Source organism: Nerophis lumbriciformis, linkage group LG07 (genome assembly GCF_033978685.3).
Source record: "Nerophis lumbriciformis linkage group LG07, RoL_Nlum_v2.1, whole genome shotgun sequence".
Classification (NCBI taxonomy): Eukaryota; Metazoa; Chordata; class Actinopteri; order Syngnathiformes; family Syngnathidae; genus Nerophis; species Nerophis lumbriciformis.
The window spans coordinates 1,890,562-1,908,070 of NC_084554.2; the positions used below are offsets into that span (position 1 = coordinate 1,890,562).

Sequence of the window (17,509 nt, forward strand, 5' to 3'; positions counted from 1 at the left end):
TGTTAATTTAGAGATTTATTACTCAAGTAAAAGTAAGGAGTAGTCACCCAAATATTTACTTGAGTAAAAGTAAAAAGTATGTTGTGAAAAAACTACTCAAGTACTGAGTAACTGATGAGTAACATATATACACACACACACACACACAGACATATATATATATATATATATATATATATATATATATATATATATGTATGTGTGGGAAAAAAATCACAAGACTATTTCATCTCTACAGGCCTGTTTCATGAGGGGGGGTACCCTCAATCATCAGGAGATTTTAATGGGAGCATTCGCATACCATGGTTTATATAGGGCACAGAGTGGGTGGGTACAGGCTGGCCTAGGGGCGTGGTGATGTGGTGTGTGTGTATATATATATATATATATATATATATATATATAAATATACACACACACATATATATATATACACACACATATATATATATATATATATACACACATATATATACATATACATACATTGATATATACAGTATATAATTTATATTTATTTATTTAGCCGTTTTTGTTTACATGTTAAAGGTGTTTTAATGAATATAAATGATAAATGGGTTATACTTGTATAGCTCTTTTCTACCTTCAAGGTACTCAAAGCGCTTTGACACTATTTCCACATTTACCCATTCACACACTGATGTCGGGAGCTGCCATGCAAGGCGCTAACCAGCAGCCATCAGGAGCAAGGGGTGAAGTGTCTTGCCCAAGGACACAACGGACGTGACTAGGATGGTAGAAGGTGGGGATTGAACCCCAGTAACCAGCAACCCTCCGATTGCTGGCACGGCCACTCTACCAACTTCGCCACGCCGTTTAACACATATAGATTCCTTTCTTTCATGAAGACAAGAATATAAGTTGGTGTATTACCTGATTGTGATGACTTGCATTGATTGTAATCAGACAGTAGTGCTGATAACGTCCACGTTTTCAAATGGAGGAGAAAAAAAGTACCTCCTTTCTGTCTAATACCACATGAAAGTGGTTGGTTTTTGGCTTCTTATTTGTCCAGCTTCCATATTCGTTTTTATACACTTTACAAGAAATAACATTGGCGGCAAACTCCGTCGCTTGCTAGCTTGCTAGCTTGTTTGCGCTGGCTTTCGGAGACTCTTATTTTGAAAGCGCAGGCGCGATGGAGCGGCACTTTTATTGTGAAGACAGGAACTGTGCAGTCAGTCTTTAGGCTTTTGACGGGATGTACGGTTGAAATAAAAAGGGTCTTTATTCCTTCATGCTTTTGATTGATTGATTGATTGATTGATTGAGACTTTTATTAGTAGATTGCACAGTACAGTACATATTCCGTACGATTGACCACTAAATGGTAACACCCCAATACGTTTTTCAACTTGTTTAAGTCAGGTCATGTGACCCCTGGCTCTGTTTGATTGGTCCAACGTCACCAGTGACTGCATCTGATTGGTGGAACGGAGTGAACGTCACCAGTGACTGCATTTGTTGAAACGCAGGCACTATGAAGGTCTGTCTGACAGACCAAAACAAACAAAGCGTGCATTAACAGATCGATCAAAATTAGTAGCGAGTAGCGAGCTGAATGTAGATAAAAGTAGCGGAGTAAAAGTAGCGTTTCTTCTCTATAAATATACTCAAGTAAAAGTAAAAGTATGTTGCATTAAAACTACTCTTAGAAGTACAATTTATCCCAAAAGTTACTCAAGTAGATGTAACGGAGTAAATGTAGCGCGTTACTACCCACCTCTGATTGTTAGCATGCATTTAGATAAGATAGCAAATGTTGTTAGCATGTATTTCGATAAGATAGCATATATTGTTAGCATAGATTTAGATAAGATAGCATAAATCGTTGGTATGTGTTAAAATAGAACTCAACTGAAATATGTTGTTGAATTTCATTGTGGTTTTTGACTCATTTCACTTGATTCCACACGACTAAATGATACAAGTATGTTTGATTCCTGCTGATGTATCAGATTAATGGGCTAATATGCAAGACTCTAACATTGGTTTGGTATGGCAAGTGAAAAGAAAGGGTGAGTGTGCAGAAGGGGAGGGGCTAACTGGAGTGGTTGCAATAGAGCGCTAACAGGAGAGAAGAATGTGAATATAGGGTCTCTCCTGCAGGAATGGTGTGGTCGGATGTGAAGCGTCTTTGGTACGGAGGTCTGGAGGACTTCTTGGACGAGTCCAGGAACCAGCTCAGCTTTGTCATGAATTCCCTTTACCTGGCGACCTTTGCCCTCAAGATTGTGGCCCACAGCAAGGTACTCCCACACCTTCTCCGCAGTGGTTTTTGAAAGTTTTTATCAATAAATATAATGGGGAAAAAAAATGAAAAAACGTGATTAAAATGTTTTTAATAGAAAAATAGAAAACAATTAATTAATACAAAAATTAAACATGATTAATATAAAAAAAATTTTTAAATATAAAAGCAGTGCATTTTAAATCCCATCCATCCCACCTTCTACAGCTTGTCCATCTCCGGGTTACGGGGTTGCTGGAGCCTATCCCAGCTGGACAAGTCGCCACCTCACCGCAGGGCCATGTATTTTCAATTATTTTATCAAAATAATGAATGAAAAATACTAAATAAACCACATTAAGTCGTTTTTTAAAATAGACAAAAAACTGTTGTTTTTTTTACAATCTTTAAAAAAAAAAAATAAGAGAAAACATTTCTATATTTTTTCAAACAAAAAAGTAGTGTTTTTTTTAAAAATTATTTTATAAAACAAGTAATGAATGAAAAATACTCAAAGAAAATAATTAAGTCGTTTTTTTAAAAAGAAAAAAAGCAGTGTTTTTAAATTATTTTATAGAAAAACTAATTTAGAAATCAATGAAAAAAAACTTAATTAAGAATTTTTAAAATATTTTTTCGAAGAAAAAGTAGTGTTTTTAAAAATTATTTTATACAACTAATAATGAATTAAAAATATTAAATAAAGAAAAAGGTTTTTAAAATTATTTTATAGATAAAATAATAAAAAATTAATGAAAAAACGTAATTAAGAAAAAAATTGCTGGAGCCTATCCCAGCTGGACAAGTCGCCACCTCACCGCAGGGCCATGTATTTTCAATTATTTAATCAAAATAATGAATGAAAAATACTAAATAAACCACATTAAGTCGTTTTTTAAAATAGACAAAAAACTGTTTTTTTTTTTACAATCTTTTAAAAAAAAAATAAGAGAAAACATTTCTATATTTTTTCAAACAAAAAAGTAGTGTTTTTTTTTTTTATTATTTTATAAAACAAGTAATGAATGAAAATTACTCAAAGAAAATAATTAAGTCGTTTTTTTTTAAAAGAAAAAAGCAGTGTTTTTAAATTATTTATTAGAAAAACTAATTTAGAAATCAATGAAAAAAAACTTAATTAAGAATTTTTAAAATATTTTTTCAAAGAAAAAGTAGTGTTTTTAAAAATTATTTTATAAAACTAATAATGAATTAAAAATATCAAATAAAGAAAAATGTTTTTAAAATTATTTTATAGATAAAATAATAAAAAATTAATGAAACAACGTAATTAAGAAAAAAAAAAAATTTTTAAAGAAGTGTTTTTTTTTAATTATTTTATAAAAAATAATAAATGAAAAATACTGAATAAAGAAAAAAATATATACATTTTTTTAAAGAAAAAAGCAGTGTTTTTAACAAATGTTGTGTTTGCAGTTCAAGGATGTGGAGGACACGGAGAGGAAGAACTGGGACGCCTTCCATCCCATCCTGGTCGCTGAAGGCCTGTTTGCCTTCGCCAACGTCCTCAGCTATTTGCGTCTGTTCTTCATGTACACCACCAGCTCCATCCTGGGCCCGCTGCAGGTAGGAGAGCAGCGTGGGAGGACGTGCAGACGGAACATGTTGCGCAAGCTAACACTTTTCCTTGTACTGCACCGCCCACACACAGCATCCTCACTGGTGAAACATCACATTGTCTCTGCTTCGTCTCTTTTGAAACATCCCTCATTACTTTAAAAAAGACAAAGTGAGGCCCTGCGGCACATTCGAAAAATACTTTTTAAACAACATTAAAAAAGGTGTAATAAAAGAGCAAATAGGTGAAATGTAACAAGAAAAAGTTGCAATGTTCACTAATAATACAAAGCTTTTTTCTTTAAAACTGTCATTGCTCAAAAATAATAATGAATCAAAATAAATATTGTTATGAATTATGGACATATTTAAGGCTCCAATTACATCACATTAAATATTGCACTTTAAATTATTCTTGGGGGAAAATATTGCATATTTTGTGTTTGTGCCATAAAAATGTTTTAGATGACAAAAATGCCATAACAAAAAAAAAAACATTTGGTAAGCGTTGAAAGTAAAAAAAGAAAAGAAGAAATGTATGACTTATTTTTAACACTTTCATGAGCGGGACCCTTTTGGGTCCCCGGGAATTTTAGTGGGATTTTTTTTTAAACGGTCAGTGTTCAAAATAATAATGAATCAATATTCAATGTTGTTTTGAATTATTTACCCATTGAAGGCTCCAATTACTTCACATTAAATATTACACTTTGAAATATTTTTTGGGGAAAGTATTGCATTTTGCAAAAAACAAAAAGGGTATTAAAAAAATAAATATGAAATATATATATATATATATATATATACATATATATATATATATATATATATATATATATATATACACACATAAAAATGAAAGAAAACTAAATTGCCGTATATTGACAGATAGATCTGAAGTTGATCTATTGAAAATAATTAATTACTTATTTTTAACACTTTGTGGGACCCTTTTAGATCCCTGATACATTTTTTTTTAAACTCTTAATTGCTCAAAAAATAATAACGAATCAAAATCAATGTTGTTTTGAATTATTTACCCATTGAAGGCTCCAATTACTTCACATTGAATATTACACTTTGAAATATTTTTTGGGGAAAGTATTGCATTTTGCAAAAAACAAAAAGGATATTAAAAAAATAAATATGAAATATTTATATAAATATAGTTTCATTTTTATGTGTGTGTATATATATATATATATATGTATATATATACACACACATAAAAATGAAAGAAAACTAAATTGCCGTATATTGACAGATAGATCTAAAGTTGATCTATTGAAAATAATTAATTACTTATTTTTAACACTTTGTGGGACCCTTTTAGATCCCTGATACATTTTTTTTAAACTCTTAATTGCTCAAAAAATAATAATGAATCAAAATCAATGTTGTTATGAATTATTGACATATTAAAGGCTCCAATTACTTCACATCAAATATTTCACTTGAAATTAATTTTTTGGTGGAAATATTGCATATTTTGTGTTTTTGCCATAAAAAAAACAACGTTTTATATGACAAAAATGCCATAAGACAAAAAAAAACATTTTTTAAAAACATATAATTGACAGGTAGATCTGAAGTTGATCCAGGGACGTTGAAAGCAAGAAAAAAATCTATGACTTACAGTATTTTTTAACACTTTTATGAGTGGCACTCTTTTGGATCCCCAGGAAAAAAATTTTAACTGTTATCGCTCAAAAAATAATAATACATTATAATCCATGTTATGAATTAATGACCTATTTAAGGCTATAATTAGTACACATCAAATATTCTACTTTGAAATATTTTGGGGGAAAATATTTCTTATTTGGTGTGTTTGCCACAAAAAAACAAGAAGGGCGCAAAACATAAAAAATAAAAATAAATTACCGTTTACCGACGGATAGATCTGAAGTTGATTTTAGTAATTTAAGTGTTGAAGGTAAAAAATAATGGATTACTTATTTTTAACACTTTTATGAGTGGGACCCTTTCGGATCCCTGATCATTTTTTTAACTATAAATGCTCAAAAAATGTTAATGAATCAAAATCAATGTTGTTATGAATTATTGACAATTACTTCACATCAAATTTTGTACTTTAAAAATAATTTTGGGGAAAATATTGCATATTTTGTGTTTTTCCCATAAAAAAACAATGTTTTGTTTAACAAAAAGGGCATAAAACGAACAAACAAAGAAAAAGACATGAACAAATTATGAAAATGACGGATAAATCTGAAGTTGATCTAGATACTTAAGCATTGAAAGTAAAATAAAATAAAAACCAGGTAATGTCTGACTTGCTTTTTTACTTTTATGAGTGGAACCCTTTTGGGTCGCTAAGAATTTTAGAAAGATTTGTTTTAAACTGTCATTGCTCAAAAATAATAATGAATCAAAATCAATGTTGTTATTGACCTATTTAAGGCTCCAATTACTTCACATCAAATTTTGTACTTTAAAAATAATTTTGGGGAAAATATTGCATATTTTGTGTTTTTCCCATAAAAAAACAATGTTTTGTTTAACAAAAAGGGCATAAAACGAACAAACAAAGAAAAAGACATGAACAAATTATGAAATATTTTGTGTTTTTGCCATAAAAAAAACAACGTTTTATATAACAAAAATGCCATAAGACAAAAAAAAACATTTTTTAAAAACATATAATTGACAGGTAGATCTGAAGTTGATCCAGGGACGTTGAAAGCAAGAAAAAAATCTATGAATTACAGTATTTTTTTAACACTTTTATGAGTGGCACTCTTTTGGATCCCCAGGAAAACATTTTTTAACTGTTATCGCTCAAAAAATAATAATACATTATAATCCATGTTATGAATTAATGACCTATTTAAGGCTATAATTAGTACACATCAAATATTCTACTTTGAAATATTTGGGGGGGGAAATATTTCTTATTTGGTGTGTTTGCCACAAAAAAACAAAAAGGGCGCAAAACATAAAAAATAAAAATAAATTACCGTTTACTGACGGATAGATCTGAAGTTGATTTTAGTCATTTAAGTGTTGAAGGTAAAAAAATAATGGATTACTTATTTTTAACACTTTTATGAGTGGGACCCTTTCGGATCCCTGATCATTTTTTTAACTATAAATGCTCATAAAATGTTAATGAATCAAAATCAATGTTGTTATGAATTATTGACATATTTAAGGCTCCAATTACTTCACATCAAATTTTGTACTTTAAAAATAATTTTGGGGAAAATATTGCATATTTTGTGTTTTTCCTATAAAAAAACAATGTTTTGTTTAACAAAAAGGGCATAAAACGAACAAACAAAGAAAAAGACATGAACAAATTATGAAAACGACGGATAAATCTGAAGTTGATCTAGATACTTAAGCATTGAAAGTAAAATAAAATAAAAACCAGGTAATGTCTGACTTGCTTTTTTACTTTTATGAGTGGAACCCTTTTGGGTCGCTAAGAATTTTAGAAAGATTTGTTTTAAACTGTCATTGCTCAAAAATAATAATGAATCAAAATCAATGTTGTTATTGACCTATTTAAGGCTCCAATTACTTCACATCAATAATTCCACTTTGATATAAGTGATTTAAGTAAAACAAACTTTGATTTAAGTGAAACAAAAATGAATGACATATTTTTAACACTTTTATGAGTGGGAGAATTTGAGGGATTTTTTTAAAACTGTCATTGCTCAAAAAATAATAATGAATTAAAATATATGTTGTTGTGAATTATTGACATTTTTAAGGCTCCAATTACTTCACATCAAATATTATTTTTTGTTATAGAAACAGGGTTTTGAAAAAAAAAAAGGGCATACAACATACCGTATTTTCCGCACCATAAGGCGCCCTGGGTTATAAGCCGCGCCTTCAATGAACGGCATATTTCAAAACTTTGTCCACCTATAAGCCGCCCCGTGTTGTAAGCTGCATCTAACTGCGCTAAAGGAATGTCAAAAAAACAGTCAAATAGGTCAGTCAAACTTTAATAATATATTAAAACCAGCGTGATGTGGGCGCGCATGGAGTCGTATATCAACATGGACGAAGCTGCGTGAAAAAAGCCACCCGGCCTCTTCGCCTAAACTTAAACTTACCTTAACCACTCGCTCATCTTTTCTTCATCCATCCCTTCGAGTTAGCTTTTATGATGACGCCGGCTGGAAAGGTCTCTTTTGGCAAGGTCTTCCTTTTGAATATCACCATGGGTGGAAGTTTCTGGCCATTAGCATGGCAAGCTAGAACCACAGTGAAGGATGACTTCTCATTCCCTGTGGTGCGAATATTCACCGTACGTGCTCCCGTTGTATCCACAGTGCGGTTCACAGGAATATCAGTTGCTGTGAAATAGTAATCCGTGTGCGGATGGAGAGATTGCGTCTTTTCATGAACCGGATCCCTGACGCTTAGTAGGAGCCATTTTGTGGTCTTTACAGATGTAAACACACAAAGGAAATGAAACGTACGGTAATATCCGCGCGCTTTTTCTTCTTCTACGCGGGCGGGTGGTTGCTTACAGTAGAAGAAGAAGCGCTTCCTGTTCTATGGGGGCGGGTGCTTACCTTGGCGGTTGCTTGCGTAGAAGAAGAAGCGCTTCCTGTTCTACCGGGAAAAAAGATGGCGGCTGTTTACCGTAGTTGCGAGACCGAAACTTTATGAAAATGAATCGTAATATTAATCCATATATAAAGCGCACCGGGTTAAAAGCCGCACTGTCAGCTTTTGAGTAAATTTGTGGTTTTTAGGTGCGGCTAATAGTGCGGAAAATACGGTAAATATTGATAAATAAAGCTGAAGGTGATGTTGATATTTTAGTGTTGATTATTTAAAATAATCGATGTATTGGTTTTGAAAAATAAAATATCAAGATGGCCCCCGCATTCTTTCATTTTTCAGTGTGTGGCCCTCAGTGGACAAAGACCACCCTGCCTTAGGTCCCTCGAGCAGGTATTTAGTTAGCAGGTATTTAGTTAGCAGGAATCAGTCTGGCAGCAGAGGTGAGTAATGAGCAGGCCCGGCCCTAACCAATCTGGCGCCCTAGGCAAGATTTTAGGTGGCGCCCCCCCACATCGGCAGTGAAGTGTATATACTCACAAGAACCCGAATAGCTTTGTCTTTGACCTTTTTTTTTTACTTACAACTATACCTAATATATAAAGGGGTGGAAAAGTGACTATTACCTGCAGGGCAAACATTAGCTAACCAGATGGCAATAACAATGTAAACAAAAAACACCTGCTTAAAAGATCTAACACAAATGTCCCTGAGGAATGTAAGGTGGGAGTCCTGTAATTACCTAACGTTACATTATTATTTTCCATAACAATTTAGCCCCCTCCACAATATTAACCCGACGTTAAAACAGAACTAGCTATTTATTGATTAGCAATTGCCGAATCATGTAACATTAGCTTAATGCTAAAAAGCCAGATTACTATCACATTCTGTAACAGACAAATAATTTCATGTAGGCTAACGTTACCTACCTGCTACCTCTGTCTTTTCTCGTTTCTCCTCCTCTTCTTTTCTCTTTTTTTCTTCCCTGGGCACCTGACAGTTTTGGCCGTTTTGACATCTTGTGTTGATTTATTGATGTGGTGACGTCCAAAAAGAGTCATGATACGGGAAGGGAGGGGGCGCACCGTGCGGGGGGAGGGGCGTAATGTTGTAACAAATAATATTTATATTAAATAGGCTTTACTTTGCATTTTAATTAACGTGGGATTATTTTTTGTATTTAGAAATAATAGTACCAACTTTTTTTTTCTTTTTTTTTTCTCCAACATTTGTGGCACTGGCGTGGCGCCCCCTTATGGACGGCGCCCTTAGCATTTGCCTATACGGCCTATGCCACGGGCCGGCCCTGGTAATGAGTGTGGTGGATGGAAAAGTGGTCTCCTCGCCAGTGGTCCAGTGAGTCAGAGTCAGTGACACTTTGTCTTGACTCGCTGGCTCTCAGCGAGAGCGCCTGCTGCGTGCGCACGCTAAAGTGTCCCCCGTGCAACGTGTTGTGCAGGGATTGAGTCTGCTCACATGTGAGGCGTGTGCTCTGGAACATCTTTGTGGTCTTCTTGGCAGCAGACAAGTCTTCTGACCGTCTCGGAGCAAACACATCAGCGTCCACTAATATTTGCTCTAAAAATACTCTTATTTTGACACTCCCAGGAACTTTTCCTCCTCTTACAGAGCACACAGAAACACTGTTTAGGCCCGCGTCACAATCCTTAGCATTCTAATATTGGCATGCTAGCTTTTTTTTGCTAACTTTGCAGGTATTTATATATATATACCTTAGCATCAAATGTTTTTGTTGCTTGTCGAATGATACCTGTTAGCATGCTAACGTTAGTACGATATTTTTTTTATTTTTTTTGGTGATCATTTTGCAGGGTTAGTTTGGTTCTTGATGCATGATAACGTTAGCATGCTAGCATTTTAAACACATTTTGCAGATATACACCTAAGCGTCATATATTTTGTTACTTGACAAATAATACCTGTTAGCATGCTAACAGTTTTATTTTGCTAATTTTGTAGGTATACACATCAGTCATAGTTGGTACTTGATGAATGCTAAAGTTAGCATGCTGGCATTTTTAATGAATTTTACAGCTGTACACCTGAGGGTCAAATATTTTTCACTTAACGAATGATACCCGTTAGCATGCTAACGTTATTGTGTTAGCTTTTTTTTGCACATTTTGTAAGTATACACCTCAGGCATATTTTGGTTCTTGATGCATGCTAACATTATCGTGTCAAATTTAGGTTACTTCACAAACGATACATGTTAGCATGCTAATGTTAGTATGCTATGTTTTTTTTTTGTTAATTATGTTGGGGGTTTTTTAGCTAATTTTGTAGGCATACACCTCAGGCATATTTTGATATTTGCTGCATGCTATTGTTAGCATGCTAGCATTTGAAACACATTTTGCAGATTTACATCTAAGCGTCATATATTTTGTTACTTGACAAATGATACCTGTTATCATGCTAACAGTAGTATGCTATTTTTTTTGCTAATTTTGTAGGTATACACCTCAGTCATAGTTGGTCCTTGATGAATGCTAAAGTTAGCATGCTGGCATTTGTAATGAATTTTACAGCTATACACCCGAGGGTCAAATATTTTGTCACTTAACGAATGATACCCATTAGCATGCTAACGTTATTATGTTAGCTTTTTTTTTTAGCACATTTTGTAAGTATACACCTCAGGCATATTTTGGTTGTTGATGCATGCTAACATTATCATGCTAGCATTTTCAATTAATTTTGCAGGTATAGACCTCAGTGTCAAATTTTGGTTACTTCACAAACGATACATGTTAGCATGCTAATGTTAGTATGCTATGTTTTTTTTTGTTAATTATGTTGGGGGGGTTTTAGCTAATTTTGTAGGTATGCACCTCAGTCATATTTTGGTACTTGATGCATGCTATTGTTAGCATGCTGGCATTTTTTATGAATTTTACAGCTGTACACCTGAGCGTCAAATATTTTGTCACTTAACGAATGATACCTGTTAGCATGCTAACGTTAGTACGATATTTTTTATTTTTTTTGGTGATAATTTTGTAGGTATACACCTCAGGCATAGTTTGGTTCTTGATGCACGATATCGTTAGCATGCTAGCATTTGAAACACATTTTGCAGATATACACCTAAGCGTCATATATTTTGTTACTTGACAAATAATACCTGTTAGCATGCTAACAGTTTTAATTTGCTAATTTTGTAGGTGTACACCTCAGTCATAGTTGGTACTTGATGAATGCTAAAGTTAGCATGCTGGCATTTTTATTGAATTTTACAGCTGTACACCTGAGGGTCAAATATTTTGTCACTTAACGAATGATACCCGTTAGCATGCTAACGTTATTATGTTAGCTTTTTTTTTTTAAGCACATTTTGTAAGTATACACCTCAGGCATATTTTGGTTCTTGATGCATGCTAACGTTATCATGCTAGCATTTTCAATTGATTTTGCAGGTATAGACCTCAGTGTCAAATTTTGGTTACTTCACAAACGATACATGTTAGCATGCTAATGTTAGTATGCTATGTTTTTTTTTTGTTAATTATGTTGGGGGGGCTTTTAGCTAATTTTGTAGGTATACACCTCAGTCATATTTTGGTACTTGATGCATGCTATTGTTAGCATGCTAGCATTTGAAACACATTTTGCAGATATACATCTAAGCGTCATATGTTTTGTTACTTGACAAATGATACCTGTTAGCATGCTATTTTTTTTGCTAATTTTGTAGGTATACACCTCAGTCATAGTTTGGTTCTTGATGCATGCTAGCATTAGCATGCTAGCATTTTAAACACATTTTGCAGATACACATCTAAGCGTCATATATTTTGTTACTCGACGAATGATACCTGTTAGCATGCTAACAATAGTATGCTATTCTATTTTGCTAATTTTGTAGGTGTACACCTCAGTCATAGTTGGTACTTGATGAATGCTAAAGTTAGCATACTGGCATTTTTAATGAATTTTACAGCTATACACCTGAGGGTCGAATATTTTGTCACTTAACGAGTGATACCCGTTAGCATGCTAACGTTATTATGTTAGCTTTTTTTTTTAAGCACATTTTGTAAGTATACACCTCAGGCATATTTTGGTTCTTGATGCATGCTAACATTATCATGCTAGCATTTTCAATTAATTTTGCAGGTATAGACCTCAGTGTCAAATTTTGGTTACTTCACAAACGATACATGTTAGCATGCTATGTTGTTTTTTTTGTTAATTATGTTGGGGGTTTTTTAGCTAATTTATTAGGTATACACCTCAGTCATATTTTGGTACTTGATGCATGCTATTGTTAGCATGCTAGCATTTGAAACACATTTTGCAGATTTACATCTAAGCGTCATATATTTTGTTACTTGACAAATGATACCTGTTAGCATGCTAACAATAGTATGCTATTCTATTTTGATAATTTTGTAGGTATACACCTCAGTCATAGTTGGTAATTGATGAATGCTAAAGTTAGCATGCTGGCATTTTTAATGAATTTTACAGCTATACACCTGAGGGTCAAATATTTTTAACGAATGATACTCGTTAGCAAGCTTTTTTTTTTAGCACATTTTGTAAGTATACACCTCAGGCATATTTTGGTTCTTGATGCATGCTAACATTATCATGCTAACATTTTCAATTATTTTTGCAGGTATAAACCTCAGTGTCAAATTTTTGTTACTTCACAAACGATACATGTTAGCATGCTAATGTTAGTATGCTATGTTTTTTTTTTTGTTAATTATGTTGGGGGGTTTTTAGCTAATTTTGTAGGTATACACCTCAGGCATATTTTGGTACTTGCTGCATGCTATTGTTAGCATGCTAGCATTTGAAACACATTTTGCAGATATACATCTAAGCGTCATATATTTTGTTACTTGACAAATGATACCTGTTAGCATGCTAACAGTAGTATGCTATTTTTTTTGATAATTTTGTAGGTATACACCTCAGTCATAGTTTGGTTCTTGATGCATGCTATCATTAGCATTTTAAACACATTTTGCAGATATACATCTAAGCGTCATATATTTTGTTACTTGATGAATGATACCCGTTAGCGTGCTAACCTTAGAATGCTAGCTTTTTCTTTTAGCTAATTTGTAGGTGTACACCTCAGTAATATTTTGGGTCTTGATGAATGCTAAAGTTAGCATGCTGGCATTTTTAATGAATTTTACAGCTGTACACCTGAGCGTCAAATATTTTGTCACTTAACGAATGATACCCGTTAGCATGCTAACGTTATTATGTTAGCTTTTTTTTTTTAAGCACATTTTGTAAGTATACACCTCAGGCATATTTTGGTTCTTGATGCATGCTAACGTTATCATGCTAGCATTTTCAATTGATTTTGCAGGTATAGACCTCAGTGTCAAATTTTGGTTACTTCACAAACGATACATGTTAGCATGCTAATGTTAGTATGCTATGTTTTTTTTTTGTTAATTATGTTGGGGGGGCTTTTAGCTAATTTTGTAGGTATACACCTCAGTCATATTTTGGTACTTGATGCATGCTATTGTTAGCATGCTAGCATTTGAAACACATTTTGCAGATATACATCTAAGCGTCATATATTTTGTTACTTGACAAATGATACCTGTTAGCATGCTAACAGTAGTATGCTATTTTTTTTGATAATTTTGTAGGTATACACCTCAGTCATAGTTTGGTTCTTGATGCATGCTATCATTAGCATTTTAAACACATTTTGCAGATATACATCTAAGCGTCATATATTTTGTTACTTGATGAATGATACCCGTTAGCGTGCTAACCTTAGAATGCTAGCTTTTTCTTTTAGCTAATTTGTAGGTGTACACCTCAGTAATATTTTGGGTCTTGATGAATGCTAAAGTTAGCATGCTGGCATTTTTAATGAATTTTACAGCTGTACACCTGAGCGTCAAATATTTTGTCACTTAACGAATGATACCCGTTAGCATGCTAACGTTATTATGTTAGCTTTTTTTTTTTAAGCACATTTTGTAAGTATACACCTCAGGCATATTTTGGTTCTTGATGCATGCTAACGTTATCATGCTAGCATTTTCAATTGATTTTGCAGGTATAGACCTCAGTGTCAAATTTTGGTTACTTCACAAACGATACATGTTAGCATGCTAATGTTAGTATGCTATGTTTTTTTTTTGTTAATTATGTTGGGGGGGCTTTTAGCTAATTTTGTAGGTATACACCTCAGTCATATTTTGGTACTTGATGCATGCTATTGTTAGCATGCTAGCATTTGAAACACATTTTGCAGATATACATCTAAGCGTCATATGTTTTGTTACTTGACAAATGATACCTGTTAGCATGCTATTTTTTTTGCTAATTTTGTAGGTATACACCTCAGTCATAGTTTGGTTCTTGATGCATGCTAGCATTAGCATGCTAGCATTTTAAACACATTTTGCAGATACACATCTAAGCGTCATATATTTTGTTACTCGACGAATGATACCTGTTAGCATGCTAACAATAGTATGCTATTCTATTTTGCTAATTTTGTAGGTGTACACCTCAGTCATAGTTGGTACTTGATGAATGCTAAAGTTAGCATGCTGGCATTTTTAATGAATTTTACAGCTATACACCTGAGGGTCGAATATTTTGTCACTTAACGAGTGATACCCGTTAGCATGCTAACGTTATTATGTTAGCTTTTTTTTTAAGCACATTTTGTAAGTATACACCTCAGGCATATTTTGGTTCTTGATGCATGCTAACATTATCATGCTAGCATTTTCAATTAATTTTGCAGGTATAGACCTCAGTGTCAAATTTTGGTTACTTCACAAACGATACATGTTAGCATGCTATGTTTTTCTTTTGTTAATTATGTTGGGGGGTTTTCAGCTAATTTTGTAGGTTTACACCTCAGTCATATTTTGGTACTTGATGCATGCTATTGTTAGCATGCTAGCATTTGAAACACATTTTGCAGATATACACCTAAGCGTCATATATTTTGTTACTTGACAAATGATACCTGTTACCATGCTAACAGTAGTACGCTATTTTATTTTGCTAATTTTGTAGGTATAGACCTCAGTCATAGTTGGTACTTGATGAATGCTAAAGTTAGCATGCTGGCATTTTTAATGAATTTTACAGCTATACACCTGAGGGTCAAATATTTTTCACTTAACGAATGATACCTGTTAGCATGCTAACGTTAGTACGATATTTTTTATTTTTTTTGGTGATAATTTTGTAGGTATACACCTCAGGCATAGTTTGGTTCTTGATGCATGATATCGTTAGCATGCTAGCATTTTAAACACATTTTGCAGATATACACCTAAGCGTCATATATTTTGTTACTTGACAAATGATACCTGTTACCATGCTAACAGTAGTACGCTATTTTATTTTGCTAATTTTGTAGGTGTACACCTCAGTCATAGTTGGTACTTGATGAATGCTAAAGTTAGCATGCTGGCATTTTTAATGAATTTTACAGCTATACACCTGAGGGTCAAATATTTTTCACTTAACGAATGATACCCGTTAGCATGCTAACGTTAGTACGATATTTTTTATTTTTTTTGGTGATAATTTTGTAGGTATACACCTCAGGCATAGTTTGGTTCTTGATGCACGATATCGTTAGCATGCTAGAATTTTAAACACATTTTGCAGATATACACCTAAGCGTCATATATTTTGTTACTTGATAAATGATACCCGTTAGCGTGCTAACCTTAGAATGCTAGCTTTTTCTTTTAGCTAATTTTGTAGGTGTACACCTCAGTCATATTTTGGTACTTGATGAATGCTAAAGTTAGCATGCTGACATTTTTAATGAATTTTACAGCTGTACACCTGAGCGTCAAATATTTTGTCACTTAACGAATGATACCCGTTAGCATGCTAACGTTATTATGTTAGCTTTTTTTGCACATTTTGTCGGTATACATGTCAGGCATATTTTGGTTCTTGATGCATGCTAACATTATCATGCTAACATTTTCAATTATTTTTGCAGGTATAAACCTCCGTGTCAAATTTTTGTTACTGGGCAAACGATACATGTTAGCATGCTAATGTTAGAATGCTATGGTTTTTTTGTTAATTATGTTGGGGGTTTTTTTAGCTAATTTTGTAGGCATACACCTCAGGCATATTTTGGTACTTACTGCATGCTATTGTTGGCATGCTAGCATTTGAAACACATTTTGCAGATTTACGTCTAAGCGTCATATATTTTGTTACTTGACGGATGATGCCTGTTAGCATGCTAACAATAGTACGCTATTTTATATTTGCTAATTTTGTAGGTATACACCTCAGTCATATTTTGGTACTTGCTGCATGCTATTGTTAGCATGCTGGCATTTGAAACAAATTTTGCAGACATACACCTAAGCGTCATATGTTTTGTTACTTGATGAATGATACCCGTTAGCGTGCTAACCTTAGTATGCTAGCTTTTTCTTTTAGCTAATTTTGTAGGTGTACACCTCAGTCATATTTTGGTACTTGATGAATGCTAAAGTTAGCATACTAGCATTTTTTATGAATTTTAAAGATGTACACCTGAGTGTCAAATATTTTGTCACTTAACGAATGATACCCGTTAGCATGCTAACGTTTTTATGTTAGATTTTTTTTTTGCAAATTTTGTAAGTATACACCTCAGTCATATTTTGATTCTTGATTCATGCTAACATTATCATGCTAGCAATTAATTTTTGTTACTTGACAAACGATACATTTTCGCATGCTAATGTTAGTATGCTATGTTTTTTTGTTTGTTAATTATGTTGTTGTTGTTTTAGCTAATTCTGTAGGTATACACCTCAGTCATATTTTGGTACTTGATGCATGCTAACATTAGCATGCTAGCATTTCAAATCATTTTTTTGTCCATTTTTTCACCAGATCTCCATGGGTCAGATGCTGCAGGAGTTTGGGAAGTTCCTGGGCCTCTTCCTGCTGGTCCTCTTCTCCTTCACCATCGGACTGACTCAGCTCTACGGAAAGGACCAGAAAGATCCGGACAAGAACCAGCCCAGCGACTGCCAGGGCATCTTCTGCCAGCAGCAGAGCAACGACGCCTTCCACAGGTAGGTGTGTGGGCCAGGAACACCTTGTGGGGCGGTGACCAGGATCCTCTCC

General features: G+C 33.5%; 1 protein-coding gene across 2 annotated transcripts in view; it reads left to right on the forward strand.

Annotated features, from left to right (window-relative positions):
• trpc1 (transient receptor potential cation channel, subfamily C, member 1) overlaps nt 1–17,509 on the forward strand; it is a 54,713-nt gene that overhangs the window by 25,711 nt on the left and 11,493 nt on the right. For both annotated transcript variants that reach the window (XM_061965933.1, XM_072913442.1), the window contains exons 8-10: nt 2,131–2,270; nt 3,689–3,838; nt 17,273–17,457. In XM_061965933.1, the coding sequence (XP_061821917.1) occupies nt 2,131–2,270; nt 3,689–3,838; nt 17,273–17,457 (475 nt within the window). The remainder of the gene's footprint in view (nt 1–2,130; nt 2,271–3,688; nt 3,839–17,272; nt 17,458–17,509) is intronic.